Genomic DNA, 17,485 nt, shown 5'->3' with positions numbered 1-17,485 from the left:
AGAAGGGATCAAACCCAGTATCTCCTGTATACCAGGAGAGGTAGTTAACATCTCATAGCCACACTGCCCATAGACTCCACATAGAAGGGATCTAACCCAAGATCTCCTGTATACCAGGAGAGGTAGTTAACATCTCATAGCCACACTGCCCATAAACTCCACATAGCAGGGATTGTACCACAACCTCCTGTACACCAAGAGAGGTATTTAACATCTGCTAGCCACACTGCCCAAAGACGCCACATAGCAGGAATCGAACCCAGGACCTCCTGTACACAAGGAGAGGGAGTTACCATCTCCTAGCCACACTGCCCATAGACTCCACATAGCAGGAATCGAAACCAGGACCTCCTGTACACAAGGAGAGGGAGTTGCCATCTCCTAGCCACACTGCCCATAGACTCCACATAGCAGTAAATCGAACCCAGGACCTCCTGTATGCCAGGAGAGGGAGTAAACATCTCATAGCCACACTGTCCATACTCTACATAGCAGGAATCGAACCCAGGACCTCCTGTACACCAGGCGAGGTAGTTAACATCTCCTAGCAACACTGCCTATAGACTCCACGAAACAGTGATGGTATCCACGACACCCTGTACACAAGGAGAGAGAGAGTTAACATCTCATAGCCACACTGCCCATAAACTCCACATAGAAGGGATCGAACCCAGGATCTCCTGTATCCCAGGATCTCCTGTATACCAAGAGAGGTAGTTAACATCTCAAAGCCACACAGCCCAAAGACGCCACACAGAAGGGATCGAACCCACGACCTCCTGTACACCGGGCGAGGGAGTTAACATCTCATAGCCACACTGCCCATAGACTCCACGTAGCAGGGATCGAACCCCGGACCTCCATTATACCAGCAGAGATAGTTAACATCTCCTATCCAGACTGCCCATAGACTCCACGTAGCAGGGATCAAACCCAGGATCTCCTGTACACCAGCAGAGGGAGTAAACATCCCATAGCCTCACTGCCCATAGACTCCATGTAGCAGGGATCGAACCCAGGACCTCCTCTATACAAGGAAATATAGTTAATATCTCCTAGCCACACTGCCCATAGACTCCACATAGAAAGGATCGAACGCAGGATCTGCTGTACACCAGCAGAGGGAGTTAACATCTCATAGCCACACTGCCAATAGACTCTACATAGAAGGGATCGAACCCAAGGCTCTGCTGTATATCGGGAGAGGTAGTTAACATCTCATAGCCACACTGCCCATATACTCTACATAGCAGGGATCGAACCCAGGATCTCCTGTATATCAGGAGAGGTAGTTAACATCACATACCTACACTGCCCATAGACTCCACATTGCAGGCATCGAACCCAGGACCTCCTGTACACCAGCAGAGGTAGTTAACATCTCCTAGCCACACTGCCGGTAGACTCCACGTAACAGGGATCGAACCCAGGGCCTCCTGTACACCAGGAGAGGTAGTTAACATCTCCTTGCCACACTACCCATAGACTCCACATAGAAAGGATCGAACCCAGGTTCTCCTGAACACCAGGAGAGGGAGCAAACATCTCCTAGCCACACTGCCTATAGACTCCAAGTAACAGGGATCGAACCCAGGACCTCCTGTACAGCAGGAGAGGTAGTTAACGTATCTTAGCCACACTGCCCATAGACTCCACGTAGCAGGGATCGAACCCAGGACCTCCTGTACACCAGGAGAAGTAGTTAACATCTCCTAGCCACACTGCCCATAGACTCCACATAGAAGGGATTGAACCCAGGTTCTCTTGTAGACCAGCAGAGGGAGTAAACATCTCATAGCCACACTGCCCATATACTCTACATAGCAGGAATCGAACCCAGGACCTCCTATGCACCAGGCGAGGTAGTTAACATCTCCTAGCAACACTGGCAATAGACTCCACGAAGCAGTGATGGTATCCACCACACCCTGTACACAAGGAGAGAGAGTCAACATCTCATAGCCACACTGCCCATAAACTCCACATAGAAGGGATCGAACCTAGGATCTCTTTACACCAGCAGAGGGAGTAAACATCTCATAGCCACACTGCCCATATACTCTACATAGCAGGAATCGAACCCAGGATCTCCTGTATACCAGGAGAGGTAGATAACATCTCAAAGCCAGACTGCCCATAGATTCCACTCAGAAGGGATCGAACCCAGGATCTCCTGTACACCAGCAGAGGGAGTAAACATCTCATAGCCACACTGCCCATAGACTCCACGTAGCAGGGATCGAACCCCGGACCTCCTCTATACCAGGAGAGATAGTTAACATCTCCTATCCACATTGCCCATAGACTCCACGTAGCAGGGATCAAACCCAGGATCTCCTATACACCAGCAGAGGGAGTAAACATCTCATAGCCTCACTGCCCATAGACTCCATGTTGCAGGGATCGAACCCAGGACCTCCTCTATACAAGGAAATATAGTTAATATCTCCTAGCCACACTGCCAATAGACTCCACATAGAAGGGATCGAACCCAGGCTCTCCTGTATATCAGGAGAGGTAGTTAACATCTCACAGCCACACTGCCCATATACTCTACATAGCAGGGATCGAACCAAGGATCTCCTGTATATCAGGAGAGGTAGTTAACATCACATACCTACACTGGCCATAGACTCCACATTGCAGGCATCGAACCCAGGACCTCCTGTACACCAGCAGAGGTAGTTAACATCTCCTAGCCACACTGCCGATAGACTCCACGTAACAGGGATCGAACCCAGGACCTCCTGTACAGCAGGAGAGGTAGTTAACGTATCTTAGCCACACTGCCCCTAGACTCCACGTAGCAGGGATCGAACCCAGGACCTCCTGTACACCAGGAGAGGTAGTTAACATCTCCTAGCCACACTGCCCATAGACTCCACATAGAAAGGATCGAACCCATGTTCTCCTGAACACCAGGAGAGGGAGTAAACATCTCCTAGCCACACTGCCCATAGACTCCAAGTAACAGGGATCGAACCCAGGACCTCATGTACAACAGGAGAGGTAGTTAAAGTATCTTAGCCACACTGCCCATAGCCTTCACGTAGCAGGAATCGAACCCAGGACCTCCTGTACAGCAGGAGAGATAGTTAACGTATCTTAGCCACACTGCCCATAGACTCCACGTAGCAGGGATCGAACCCAGTACCTCCTGTACAGCAGGAGAGGTAGTTAACATCTCCTAGCCACACTGCCCATAAACTCCACATAGCAGGGATTGTACCCACGACCTCCTGTACACCAGGCGAAGGAGTTAACATCTCATAGCCACACTGCCCATAGACTCCACATAGAAGGGATCGAACCCAGGATCTCCTGTATACCTGGAGAGGTAGTTAACATCTCGTAGCCACACTGCCCATAGACTCCACATAGCAGGGGTTGTACCCACGACCTCCTGTACACCAGGCGAGGGAGTTAACATCTCATAGCCACACTGCCCATAGACTCCACATAGAAGGGATCGAACCCAGGACCTCCTGTACACCAGGAGAGGTAGTTAACATATCCTAGCCACACTGCCCATAGACTCCACGTCGCACGGATCCAACCCAGTACCTCCTGTACAGCAGGAGAGGTAGTTAACATCTAGCTACACTGCCCATAAACTCCACATAGCAGGGATTGTACCCACGACCTCCTGTACACCAGGCGAGGGAGTTAACATCTCATAGCCACACTGCCCATAGACTCTACATAGAAGGGATCAAACCCAGTATCTCCTGTATACCAGGAGAGGTAGTTAACATCTCATAGCCACACTGCCCATAGACTCCACATAGAAGGGATCTAACCCAAGATCTCCTGTATACCAGGAGAGGTAGTTAACATCTCATAGCCACACTGCCCATAAACTCCACATAGCAGGGATTGTACCACAACCTCCTGTACACCAAGAGAGGTATTTAACATCTGCTAGCCACACTGCCCAAAGACGCCACATAGCAGGAATCGAACCCAGGACCTCCTGTACACAAGGAGAGGGAGTTACCATCTCCTAGCCACACTGCCCATAGACTCCACATAGCAGGAATCGAAACCAGGACCTCCTGTACACAAGGAGAGGGAGTTGCCATCTCCTAGCCACACTGCCCATAGACTCCACATAGCAGTAAATCGAACCCAGGACCTCCTGTATGCCAGGAGAGGGAGTAAACATCTCATAGCCACACTGTCCATACTCTACATAGCAGGAATCGAACCCAGGACCTCCTGTACACCAGGCGAGGTAGTTAACATCTCCTAGCAACACTGCCTATAGACTCCACGAAACAGTGATGGTATCCACGACACCCTGTACACAAGGAGAGAGAGAGTTAACATCTCATAGCCACACTGCCCATAAACTCCACATAGAAGGGATCGAACCCAGGATCTCCTGTATCCCAGGATCTCCTGTATACCAAGAGAGGTAGTTAACATCTCAAAGCCACACAGCCCAAAGACGCCACACAGAAGGGATCGAACCCACGACCTCCTGTACACCGGGCGAGGGAGTTAACATCTCATAGCCACACTGCCCATAGACTCCACGTAGCAGGGATCGAACCCCGGACCTCCATTATACCAGCAGAGATAGTTAACATCTCCTATCCAGACTGCCCATAGACTCCACGTAGCAGGGATCAAACCCAGGATCTCCTGTACACCAGCAGAGGGAGTAAACATCCCATAGCCTCACTGCCCATAGACTCCATGTAGCAGGGATCGAACCCAGGACCTCCTCTATACAAGGAAATATAGTTAATATCTCCTAGCCACACTGCCCATAGACTCCACATAGAAAGGATCGAACGCAGGATCTGCTGTACACCAGCAGAGGGAGTTAACATCTCATAGCCACACTGCCAATAGACTCTACATAGAAGGGATCGAACCCAAGGCTCTGCTGTATATCGGGAGAGGTAGTTAACATCTCATAGCCACACTGCCCATATACTCTACATAGCAGGGATCGAACCCAGGATCTCCTGTATATCAGGAGAGGTAGTTAACATCACATACCTACACTGCCCATAGACTCCACATTGCAGGCATCGAACCCAGGACCTCCTGTACACCAGCAGAGGTAGTTAACATCTCCTAGCCACACTGCCGGTAGACTCCACGTAACAGGGATCGAACCCAGGGCCTCCTGTACACCAGGAGAGGTAGTTAACATCTCCTTGCCACACTACCCATAGACTCCACATAGAAAGGATCGAACCCAGGTTCTCCTGAACACCAGGAGAGGGAGCAAACATCTCCTAGCCACACTGCCTATAGACTCCAAGTAACAGGGATCGAACCCAGGACCTCCTGTACAGCAGGAGAGGTAGTTAACGTATCTTAGCCACACTGCCCATAGACTCCACGTAGCAGGGATCGAACCCAGGACCTCCTGTACACCAGGAGAAGTAGTTAACATCTCCTAGCCACACTGCCCATAGACTCCACATAGAAGGGATTGAACCCAGGTTCTCTTGTAGACCAGCAGAGGGAGTAAACATCTCATAGCCACACTGCCCATATACTCTACATAGCAGGAATCGAACCCAGGACCTCCTATGCACCAGGCGAGGTAGTTAACATCTCCTAGCAACACTGGCAATAGACTCCACGAAGCAGTGATGGTATCCACCACACCCTGTACACAAGGAGAGAGAGTCAACATCTCATAGCCACACTGCCCATAAACTCCACATAGAAGGGATCGAACCTAGGATCTCTTTACACCAGCAGAGGGAGTAAACATCTCATAGCCACACTGCCCATATACTCTACATAGCAGGAATCGAACCCAGGATCTCCTGTATACCAGGAGAGGTAGATAACATCTCAAAGCCAGACTGCCCATAGATTCCACTCAGAAGGGATCGAACCCAGGATCTCCTGTACACCAGCAGAGGGAGTAAACATCTCATAGCCACACTGCCCATAGACTCCACGTAGCAGGGATCGAACCCCGGACCTCCTCTATACCAGGAGAGATAGTTAACATCTCCTATCCACATTGCCCATAGACTCCACGTAGCAGGGATCAAACCCAGGATCTCCTATACACCAGCAGAGGGAGTAAACATCTCATAGCCTCACTGCCCATAGACTCCATGTTGCAGGGATCGAACCCAGGACCTCCTCTATACAAGGAAATATAGTTAATATCTCCTAGCCACACTGCCAATAGACTCCACATAGAAGGGATCGAACCCAGGCTCTCCTGTATATCAGGAGAGGTAGTTAACATCTCACAGCCACACTGCCCATATACTCTACATAGCAGGGATCGAACCAAGGATCTCCTGTATATCAGGAGAGGTAGTTAACATCACATACCTACACTGGCCATAGACTCCACATTGCAGGCATCGAACCCAGGACCTCCTGTACACCAGCAGAGGTAGTTAACATCTCCTAGCCACACTGCCGATAGACTCCACGTAACAGGGATCGAACCCAGGACCTCCTGTACAGCAGGAGAGGTAGTTAACGTATCTTAGCCACACTGCCCCTAGACTCCACGTAGCAGGGATCGAACCCAGGACCTCCTGTACACCAGGAGAGGTAGTTAACATCTCCTAGCCACACTGCCCATAGACTCCACATAGAAAGGATCGAACCCATGTTCTCCTGAACACCAGGAGAGGGAGTAAACATCTCCTAGCCACACTGCCCATAGACTCCAAGTAACAGGGATCGAACCCAGGACCTCATGTACAACAGGAGAGGTAGTTAAAGTATCTTAGCCACACTGCCCATAGCCTTCACGTAGCAGGAATCGAACCCAGGACCTCCTGTACAGCAGGAGAGATAGTTAACGTATCTTAGCCACACTGCCCATAGACTCCACGTAGCAGGGATCGAACCCAGTACCTCCTGTACAGCAGGAGAGGTAGTTAACATCTCCTAGCCACACTGCCCATAAACTCCACATAGCAGGGATTGTACCCACGACCTCCTGTACACCAGGCGAAGGAGTTAACATCTCATAGCCACACTGCCCATAGACTCCACATAGAAGGGATCGAACCCAGGATCTCCTGTATACCTGGAGAGGTAGTTAACATCTCGTAGCCACACTGCCCATAGACTCCACATAGCAGGGGTTGTACCCACGACCTCCTGTACACCAGGCGAGGGAGTTAACATCTCATAGCCACACTGCCCATAGACTCCACATAGAAGGGATCGAACCCAGGACCTCCTGTACACCAGGAGAGGTAGTTAACATATCCTAGCCACACTGCCCATAGACTCCACGTCGCACGGATCCAACCCAGTACCTCCTGTACAGCAGGAGAGGTAGTTAACATCTAGCTACACTGCCCATAAACTCCACATAGCAGGGATTGTACCCACGACCTCCTGTACACCAGGCGAGGGAGTTAACATCTCATAGCCACACTGCCCATAGACTCTACATAGAAGGGATCAAACCCAGTATCTCCTGTATACCAGGAGAGGTAGTTAACATCTCATAGCCACACTGCCCATAGACTCCACATAGAAGGGATCTAACCCAAGATCTCCTGTATACCAGGAGAGGTAGTTAACATCTCATAGCCACACTGCCCATAAACTCCACATAGCAGGGATTGTACCACAACCTCCTGTACACCAAGAGAGGTATTTAACATCTGCTAGCCACACTGCCCAAAGACGCCACATAGCAGGAATCGAACCCAGGACCTCCTGTACACAAGGAGAGGGAGTTACCATCTCCTAGCCACACTGCCCATAGACTCCACATAGCAGGAATCGAAACCAGGACCTCCTGTACACAAGGAGAGGGAGTTGCCATCTCCTAGCCACACTGCCCATAGACTCCACATAGCAGTAAATCGAACCCAGGACCTCCTGTATGCCAGGAGAGGGAGTAAACATCTCATAGCCACACTGTCCATACTCTACATAGCAGGAATCGAACCCAGGACCTCCTGTACACCAGGCGAGGTAGTTAACATCTCCTAGCAACACTGCCTATAGACTCCACGAAACAGTGATGGTATCCACGACACCCTGTACACAAGGAGAGAGAGAGTTAACATCTCATAGCCACACTGCCCATAAACTCCACATAGAAGGGATCGAACCCAGGATCTCCTGTATCCCAGGATCTCCTGTATACCAAGAGAGGTAGTTAACATCTCAAAGCCACACAGCCCAAAGACGCCACACAGAAGGGATCGAACCCACGACCTCCTGTACACCGGGCGAGGGAGTTAACATCTCATAGCCACACTGCCCATAGACTCCACGTAGCAGGGATCGAACCCCGGACCTCCATTATACCAGCAGAGATAGTTAACATCTCCTATCCAGACTGCCCATAGACTCCACGTAGCAGGGATCAAACCCAGGATCTCCTGTACACCAGCAGAGGGAGTAAACATCCCATAGCCTCACTGCCCATAGACTCCATGTAGCAGGGATCGAACCCAGGACCTCCTCTATACAAGGAAATATAGTTAATATCTCCCAGCCACACTGCCCATAGACTCCACATAGAAAGGATCGAACGCAGGATCTGCTGTACACCAGCAGAGGGAGTTAACATCTCATAGCCACACTGCCAATAGACTCTACATAGAAGGGATCGAACCCAAGGCTCTGCTGTATATCGGGAGAGGTAGTTAACATCTCATAGCCACACTGCCCATATACTCTACATAGCAGGGATCGAACCCAGGATCTCCTGTATATCAGGAGAGGTAGTTAACATCACATACCTACACTGCCCATAGACTCCACATTGCAGGCATCGAACCCAGGACCTCCTGTACACCAGCAGAGGTAGTTAACATCTCCTAGCCACACTGCCGGTAGACTCCACGTAACAGGGATCGAACCCAGGGCCTCCTGTACACCAGGAGAGGTAGTTAACATCTCCTTGCCACACTACCCATAGACTCCACATAGAAAGGATCGAACCCAGGTTCTCCTGAACACCAGGAGAGGGAGCAAACATCTCCTAGCCACACTGCCTATAGACTCCAAGTAACAGGGATCGAACCCAGGACCTCCTGTACAGCAGGAGAGGTAGTTAACGTATCTTAGCCACACTGCCCATAGACTCCACGTAGCAGGGATCGAACCCAGGACCTCCTGTACACCAGGAGAAGTAGTTAACATCTCCTAGCCACACTGCCCATAGACTCCACATAGAAGGGATTGAACCCAGGTTCTCTTGTAGACCAGCAGAGGGAGTAAACATCTCATAGCCACACTGCCCATATACTCTACATAGCAGGAATCGAACCCAGGACCTCCTATGCACCAGGCGAGGTAGTTAACATCTCCTAGCAACACTGGCAATAGACTCAACGAAGCAGTGATGGTATCCACCACACCCTGTACACAAGGAGAGAGAGTCAACATCTCATAGCCACACTGCCCATAAACTCCACATAGAAGGGATCGAACCTAGGATCTCTTTACACCAGCAGAGGGAGTAAACATCTCATAGCCACACTGCCCATATACTCTACATAGCAGGAATCGAACCCAGGATCTCCTGTATACCAGGAGAGGTAGATAACATCTCAAAGCCAGACTGCCCATAGATTCCACTCAGAAGGGATCGAACCCAGGATCTCCTGTACACCAGCAGAGGGAGTAAACATCTCATAGCCACACTGCCCATAGACTCCACGTAGCAGGGATCGAACCCCGGACCTCCTCTATACCAGGAGAGATAGTTAACATCTCCTATCCACATTGCCCATAGACTCCACGTAGCAGGGATCAAACCCAGGATCTCCTATACACCAGCAGAGGGAGTAAACATCTCATAGCCTCACTGCCCATAGACTCCATGTTGCAGGGATCGAACCCAGGACCTCCTCTATACAAGGAAATATAGTTAATATCTCCTAGCCACACTGCCAATCGAACCCAGGCTCTCCTGTATATCAGGAGAGGTAGTTAACATCTCATAGCCACACTGCCCATATACTCTACATAGCAGGGATCGAACCCAGGATCTCTTGTATATCAGGAGAGGTAGTTAACATCACATACTTACACTGGCCATAGACTCCACATTGCAGGCATCGAACCCAGGACCTCCTGTACACCAGCAGAGGTAGTTAACATCTCCTAGCCACACTGCCGATATACTCCATGTAACAGGGATCGAACCCAGGACCTCCTGTACAGCAGGAGAGGTAGTTAACGTATCTTAGCCACACTGCCCATAGACTCCACGTAGCAGGGATCGAACCCAGGACCTCCTGTACACTAGGAGAGGTAGTTAACATCTCCTAGCCACACTGCCCATAGACTCCAAGTAACAGGGATCGAACCCAGGACCTCCTGTACAACAGGAGAGGTAGTTAAAGTATCTTAGCCACACTGCCCATAGACTCCACGTAGCAGGAATCGAACCCAGGACCTCCTGTACAGCAGGAGAGGTAGTTAACGTATCTTAGCCACACTGCCCATAGACTCCACGTAGCAGGGATCGAACCCAGCACCTCCTGTACAGCAGCAGAGGTAGTTAACATCTCCTAGCCACACTGCCCATAAACTCCACATAGCAGGGATTGTACCCACGACCTCCTGTACACCAGGCGAGGGAGTTAACATCTCATAGCCACACTGCCCATAGACTCCACATAGAAGGGATCGAACCCAGGATCTCCTGTTTACCTGGAGAGGTAGTTAACATCTCGTAGCCACACTGCCCTTAGACTCCACGTAGCAGGAGTTGTACCCACGACCTCCTGTACACCAGGCGAGGGAGTTAACATCTCATAGCCACACTGCCCATAGACTCCACATAGAAGGGATCGAACCCAGGACCTCCTGTACACCAGGAGAGGTAGTTAACATATCCTAGCCACACTGCCCATAGACTCCACGTCGCACGGATCCAACCTAGTACCTCCAGTACAGCAGGAGATGTAGTTAACATCTCCTAGCCCCACTGCCCATAAACTCCACATAGCAGGGATTGTACCCACGACCTCCTGTACACCAGGCGAGGGAGTTAACATCTCATAGCCACACTGCCCATAGACTCCACATAGAAGGGATCGAACCCAGTATCTCCTGTATACCAGGAGAGGTAGTTAACATCTCATAGCCACACTGCCCATAGACTCCACATAGAAGGGATCGAACCCAAGATCTCCTGTATACCAGGAGAGGTATTTAACATCTCCTAGCCACACTGCCCAAAGACTCCACATAGCAGGAATCGAACCCAGGACCTCATGTACACAAGGAGAGGGAGTTACCATCTCCTAGCCACACTGCCCATAGACTCCACATAGCAGGAATCGAAACCAGGACCTCCTGTACACAAGGAGAGGGAGTTGCCATCTCCTAGCCACACTGCCCATAGACTCCACATAGCAGTAATCGAACCCAGGACCTCCTGTATGCCAAGAGAGGGAGTAAACATCTCATAGCCACACTGTCCATATACTCTACATAGCAGGAATCGAACCCAGGACCTCCTGTACACCAGGCGAGGTAGTTAACATCTCCTAGAAACACTGCCTATAGACTCCACGAAGCAGTGATGGTATCCACGACACCCTGTACACAAGGAGAGAGAGAGTTAACATCTCATAGCCACACTGCCCATAAACTCCACATAGAAGGGATCGAACCCAGGATCTCCTGTATCCCAGGATCTCCTGTATACCAGGAGAGGTAGTTAACATCTCAAAGCCACACTGCCCAAAGACGCCACACAGAAGGGATCGAACCCATGACCTCCTGTCCACCAGGCGAGGGAGTTAACATCTCATAGCCACACTGCCCATAGACTCCACGTAGCAAGGATCGAACCCCGGACCTCCTCTATACCAGCAGAGATAGTTAACATCTCCTACCCACACTGCCCATAGACTCCACGTAGCAGGGATCAAACCCAGGATCTCCTGTACACCAGCAGAGGGAGTAAACATCCCATAGCCTCACTGCCCATAGACTCCATGTAGCAGGGATCGAACCCAGGACCTCCTCTATACAAGGAAATATAGATAATATCTCCTAGCCACACTGCCCATAGACTCCACATAGAAAGGATCGAACGCAGGATCTGCTGTACACCAGCAGAAGGAGTTAACATATCATAGCCACTCTGCCAATATACTCCACATAGAAGGGATCGAACCCAGGATCTCCTGTAAATCAGGAGAGGTAGTTAACATCACATACCTACACTGCCCATATACTCTACATAGCAGCGATCGGACCCAGGATCTCCTGTATATCAGGAGAGGTAGTTAACATCACATACCTACACTGCCCATAGACTCCACATTGCAGGCATCGAACCCAGGACCTCCTGTACACCAGCAGAGGTAGTTAACATCTCCTAGCCACACTGCCGAAAGACTCCACGTAACAGGGATCGAACCCAGGAACTCCTATACAGCAGGAGAGGTAGTTAACGTATCTTAGCCACACTGCGCATAGACTCCACGTAGCAGGGATCGAACCCAGTACCTCCTGTACACCAGGAGAGGTAGTTGACATCTCCTTGCCACACTACCCATAGACTCCACATAGAAAGGATCGAACCCAGGTTCTCCTGAACACGAGGAGAGGGAGTAAACATCTCCTAGCCACACTGCCCATAGACTCCAAGTAACAGGGATCGAACCCAGGACCTCCTGTACAGCAGGAGAGGTAGTTAACGTATCTTAGCCACACTGCCCATAGACTCCACGTAGCAGAGATCGAACACAGGACCTCCTGTACAGCAGGAGAGGTAGTTAACATATCCTAGCCACACTGCCCATAGACTCCACGTAGCAGGGGTCGAACCTAGTACCTCCTGTACAGCATTAGAGGTAGTTAACATCTCGTAGCCACACTGCCCATAGACTCCACATAACAGGGATTGTACCCACGACCTCCTGTACACCAGGCGAAGGAGTTAACATCTCATAGCCACACTGCCCATAGACTCCACATAGAAGGGATCGAACCCAGGATCTCCTGTATACCAGGAGAGGTAGTTAACATCTCGTAGCCACACTGCCCATAGACTCCACATAGCAGGGGTTGTACCCACGACCTCCTGTACACCAGGCGAGGGAGTTAACATCTCATAGCCACACTGCCCATAGACTCCACATAGATGGGATCGAACCCAGGACCTCATTTACACCGGGAGAGGTAGTTAACACATCCTAGCCACACTGCCCATAGACTCCACGTCGCACGGATCCAACCCAGTACCTCCTGTACAGCAGAAGAGGTAGTTAACATCTCCTAGCCACACTGCCCATAAACTCCACATAGCAGGGATTGTACCCACGACCTCCTGTACACCAGACGAGGGAGTTAACATCTCATAGCCACACTGCCCATAGACTCCACATAGAAGGGATCGAACCCAGGCTCTCCTGTATATTAGGAGAGGTAGTTAACATCTCATAGCCACACTGCTCATATACTCTACATATCAGGGATCGAACCCAGGATCTCCTGTATATCAGACGAGGTAGTTAACATCACATACCTACACTGCCCATAGACTCCACATTGCAGGCATCGAACCCAGGACCTCCTGTACACCAGCAGAGGTAGTTAACATCTCCTAGCCACACTGCCGATAGACTCCACGTAACAGGGATCGAACCCAGGCCTCCTGTACAGCAGGAGAGGTAGTTAACGTATCTTAGCCACACTGCCCATAGACTCCACGTAGCAGGGATCGAACCCAGGACCTCCTGTACACCAGGAGAGGTAGTTAACATCTCCTAGCCACACTGCCCATAGACTCCACATAGAAAGGATCGAACCCAGGTTCTCCTGAACACCAGGAGAGGGAGTAAACATCTCCTAGCCACACTGCCCATAGACTCCAAGTAACAGGGATCGATCCCAGGACCTCCTGTACACCAGGAGAGGTAGTTAACATATCCTAGACACACTGCCCATAGACTCCACGTAGCAGGGATCGAACCCAGTACCTCCTGTACAGCAGGAGAGGTAGTTAACATCTCCTAGCCACACTGCTCATAAACTCCACATAGCAGGGATAGTGCCCACGACCTCCTGTACACCAGGCGAGGGAGTTAACATCTCATAGCCACACTGCCCATAGACTCCAAATAGAAGGGATCGAACCCAGGATCTCCTGTATACCAGGAGAGGTAGTTAACATCTCGTAGCCACACTGCCCATAGACTCCACATAGCAGGGTTGTACCCACGACCTCCTGTACACCAGGCGAGGGAGTTAACATCTCATAGCCACACTGCCCATAGACTCCACGTAGAAGGGATCGAACCCAGTACCTCCTGTACACCAGGAGAGGTAGTTAACATATCCTAGCCACACTGCCCATAAACTCCACATAGCAGGGATTGTACCACGACCTCCTGTACACCAAGAGAGGTATTTAACATCTCCTAGCCACACTGCCCATAGACTCCACATAGCAGGAATCGAACCCAGGACCTCCTGTAGGCCAGGAGATGGAGTTAACATCTCATAGCCACACTACCCAGAGACTTTCTATCTATCCATCTTCCGGAATAATGATGTCACCCATTGTTTTCATATCGGGGTGGTGAGGTGGCGGGGTAGATGGGAAGACTCTACCTCTCTTCCTATCTTCCGGAAGATCTTCCCATCTTACGGAAGATAAGAAGATAGGAAGAGTCTTCCCGGAAGATGGACAGGGTCTTCCGGAAAATAAGTATATGGGAAGAGTTTTCCGATCTTCCTATCTTTCGGAAGATCCTGTACATCTTTCCAGGGACGCCTTCCTCATATATTCCATCTTACGGAATATAAGAGTCTTCCGGAAGATTGGGAAGATGGGAAGACTCTTCCTCTCTTCCAGAATAATTTAATAGCTTCCAAAAATACCCTTCCATCTTCCGGAAGAATGACGTCACCCATTGTGTTTCCATGGTGGGAGGGGGGCCGCCCCCCCCCCGCGCCAAATAAAAAAACACCAAAATCTTCCGGAAGGAAGCCGTCGACCAATGAGGAAGGCGTCCCTGGGCCGTCGGTGACGTCACGCTGCGACAGAGCTGCCCCCCGGGGGGGGGAGAGAGGCGGCGGCTCCCTCCATTGCCGCACAGCGCAGCAGCAGGAGGAGGCTGTGAGGCGGCAGCAGCAGCAGTAGCGAGAATCTTCCACAATCCGTCGCCATCCTCCTGGCAGGAGCGCCCGCATCGCCACCGGCCCCACCCGGCAGACACCGTCGACGGGGTGTCACGACGCATCCGATGGCGGCGCAGATGGGGCGGCTGGCGAGCGCCGTGCTGGGAATCCTCCTCACGGTACGAGGAGGCTGAAGGGGAGGCTCCGTTAGATCCATGATGGCCGCCCCGTTTGCTATTAGGGCTTCTTGTCATGGAATCGTTAGCGGGGGGTTGCGACGTTGTGACTTAATTCGCTTATCACGGGATAGCTTCGAGATGCGTGCATTCGAAGCCGTATTCGTCTCCCCTTTCTTTTGAATATTTTTTCGTCCGCTTCCTCCGCCGCCGCCGCCTACGTTGCAATGAACAATAAAATGAAAATGTGTGAGCAAAATATTAACAATGCTATTGTCATTGTAGTAATCGATAATTGTGATGAATGCGATTAATCATTGCGAATGGTTAGCCGTGCATTCGGTTCGACGGGGCAAATGCCACCTTTGTTGCGGCGTTAATAATGAGATCCGCAAAGCCCGAATTTAATTGCGATTTTAAAATGCGCATTAAAATCACTTGATACGCGTATCGACATCAAGATAAATTTATCTGCCAATTCAGAACAAAATAATGAATAACATCACCGTTAAAGATCACGTTGCATATGAAATGCGTTGTGTTAATGTGTCGCGATTTAAATCTTATCGCAAGATGCGAATTAATATTTGTATTTACCATTGATTTAAAATAATCCATCACCATTACTGTATTCAATATAATAATAATACGTTAATAATATATCACGCGTTAGTTTTAACGTTACATTTTAACATAGCATTGTATTTCGATAAGCGCTTACTATATCGTCGCTATAATTTATCAATATATGAATGCATGCAATATATTTAACAATGTATCCCTTAATACCTCACTGTTTCATATCACACTATATATTAATATATCACAATGTATCAATGTCGCCATAGGTATCTATATATCACTGGTAATATAGTTCTAAAATATCACGTTATATATTGAGATGTATGAATGCATCGCTGTCAAGATATCACCGTTAAATACATGACGTTATATATTAATATATCATTGTTAATCTACCACACTTCATCGATATATCTATCACTATTGCATGTCAGTATGCATCAATATGTATCAGCAATACGTATGCATCGATATAAATATGTATCGATATCTATGAATTCAAAGACCAAAGATCCCCCGTGTAGCCTCCAGCAGGCTGTAGGGGCAAGTGCTGTGAGTAGCAGCAGCGCCTATGAAGGCTACCGGCACTGTGGCACACACAGAGGGGGCCCGGGTCCCCAGGTTCGTAGCGCAGCGCGCTTACCGCTACACCACCTCTCCCCACATAGACCACAGACAAATACACACTCACACACACACAGTGCGATAATCACTGCACCACCGCTCCCCACTCACACACAGTGTGATGATCACTGCACCACCGCTCCCCACACACAAACACAGTGCGATAATCACTGCACCACCGCTCCCCACTCACACACACAGTGCGATAATCACTGCACCACCGCTCCCCACACACACTGCGATAATCACTGCAACACCGCTCCCCACACACACACAGTGCGATAATCACTGCACCACCGCTCCCCACACACACTGCGATAATCACTGCAACACCGCTCCCCACACACACACACAGTGCGATAATCACTGCAACACCGCTCCCCACACACACTGTGCGCTAACCACTGCATCACCGCTCCCCACACACACACATTGCGATAATCACTGCACCACTGCTCCCCACACACAGTGCGATAATCACTGCACAACCGCCCCCACACACACAGTGCGATAATCACTGCACCACCACTCCACACACACACAGTGTGATAATCACTGCACCACCGCTCCCCACACACGCAGAGATACACACACACAAGGCAAAGATCCCCCGTGTAGCCTTAACAGACTGTAGCGGCAAGCTGCTAGTGAGCACCTATGAAGGTGCTCACTAGCAGCTTGGGGGTGGGTGGCCAACACCACGCCCGGCCGCCTTTGTCTCGCTTAGTGGCGATGTTTACACACAGCTCCAGGTACTCATTTAAGGCTGAGTTGACCTAGGGGAGGCCCAGGACCAGTTCAGATAATCGTCACTGGTGTTGGCTTGAGTGGAACGCTTTCAAGGATTTGTGAGCTCACACAATCCAGCCTGGTTAAACCCAGGATGGATCGTAGGCAGGCCAGCCTGAATGTTTGTAACCAGCGAAGATGTTCCATTAGGGGGGTTCACGTTTCGCAAGCATAGAGAAGGGAAGGAATGACTGTGCCCGAGAAGACCTGAAGCTTCGTGCGGAGCGACAGACCAGGTAGCTTCCACA

The 17,485-nt window shown here is 50.2% G+C and overlaps 1 protein-coding gene across 3 annotated transcripts in view; it reads left to right on the top strand.

The window, feature by feature from the left end:
- Positions 1-14,964: 14,964 nt before the first annotated feature.
- Positions 14,965-17,485, top strand: part of LOC116957700 (amyloid-beta A4 protein-like) — a 61,240-nt gene continuing 58,719 nt past the window's right edge. For all 3 annotated transcript variants that reach the window (XR_012931224.1, XR_012931223.1, XM_076057365.1), the window contains exon 1: positions 14,965-15,245. Coding sequence is in view for 1 of the 3 variants with exons in the window: in XM_076057365.1 (XP_075913480.1) it covers positions 15,192-15,245 (54 nt within the window). In the remaining 2 variants the exon portion in view is untranslated. The remainder of the gene's footprint in view (positions 15,246-17,485) is intronic.

The sequence above is a fragment of the Petromyzon marinus genome, chromosome 82, assembly GCF_048934315.1.
Source record: "Petromyzon marinus isolate PM22_M1 ecotype Great Lakes invasive population chromosome 82, UKy_Petmar_22M1.pri1.0, whole genome shotgun sequence".
Taxonomy (NCBI): Eukaryota; Metazoa; Chordata; class Hyperoartia; order Petromyzontiformes; family Petromyzontidae; genus Petromyzon; species Petromyzon marinus.
Note: the sequence above shows the minus strand (reverse complement) of the source record. Positions and strands in the feature narration are given on the sequence as shown.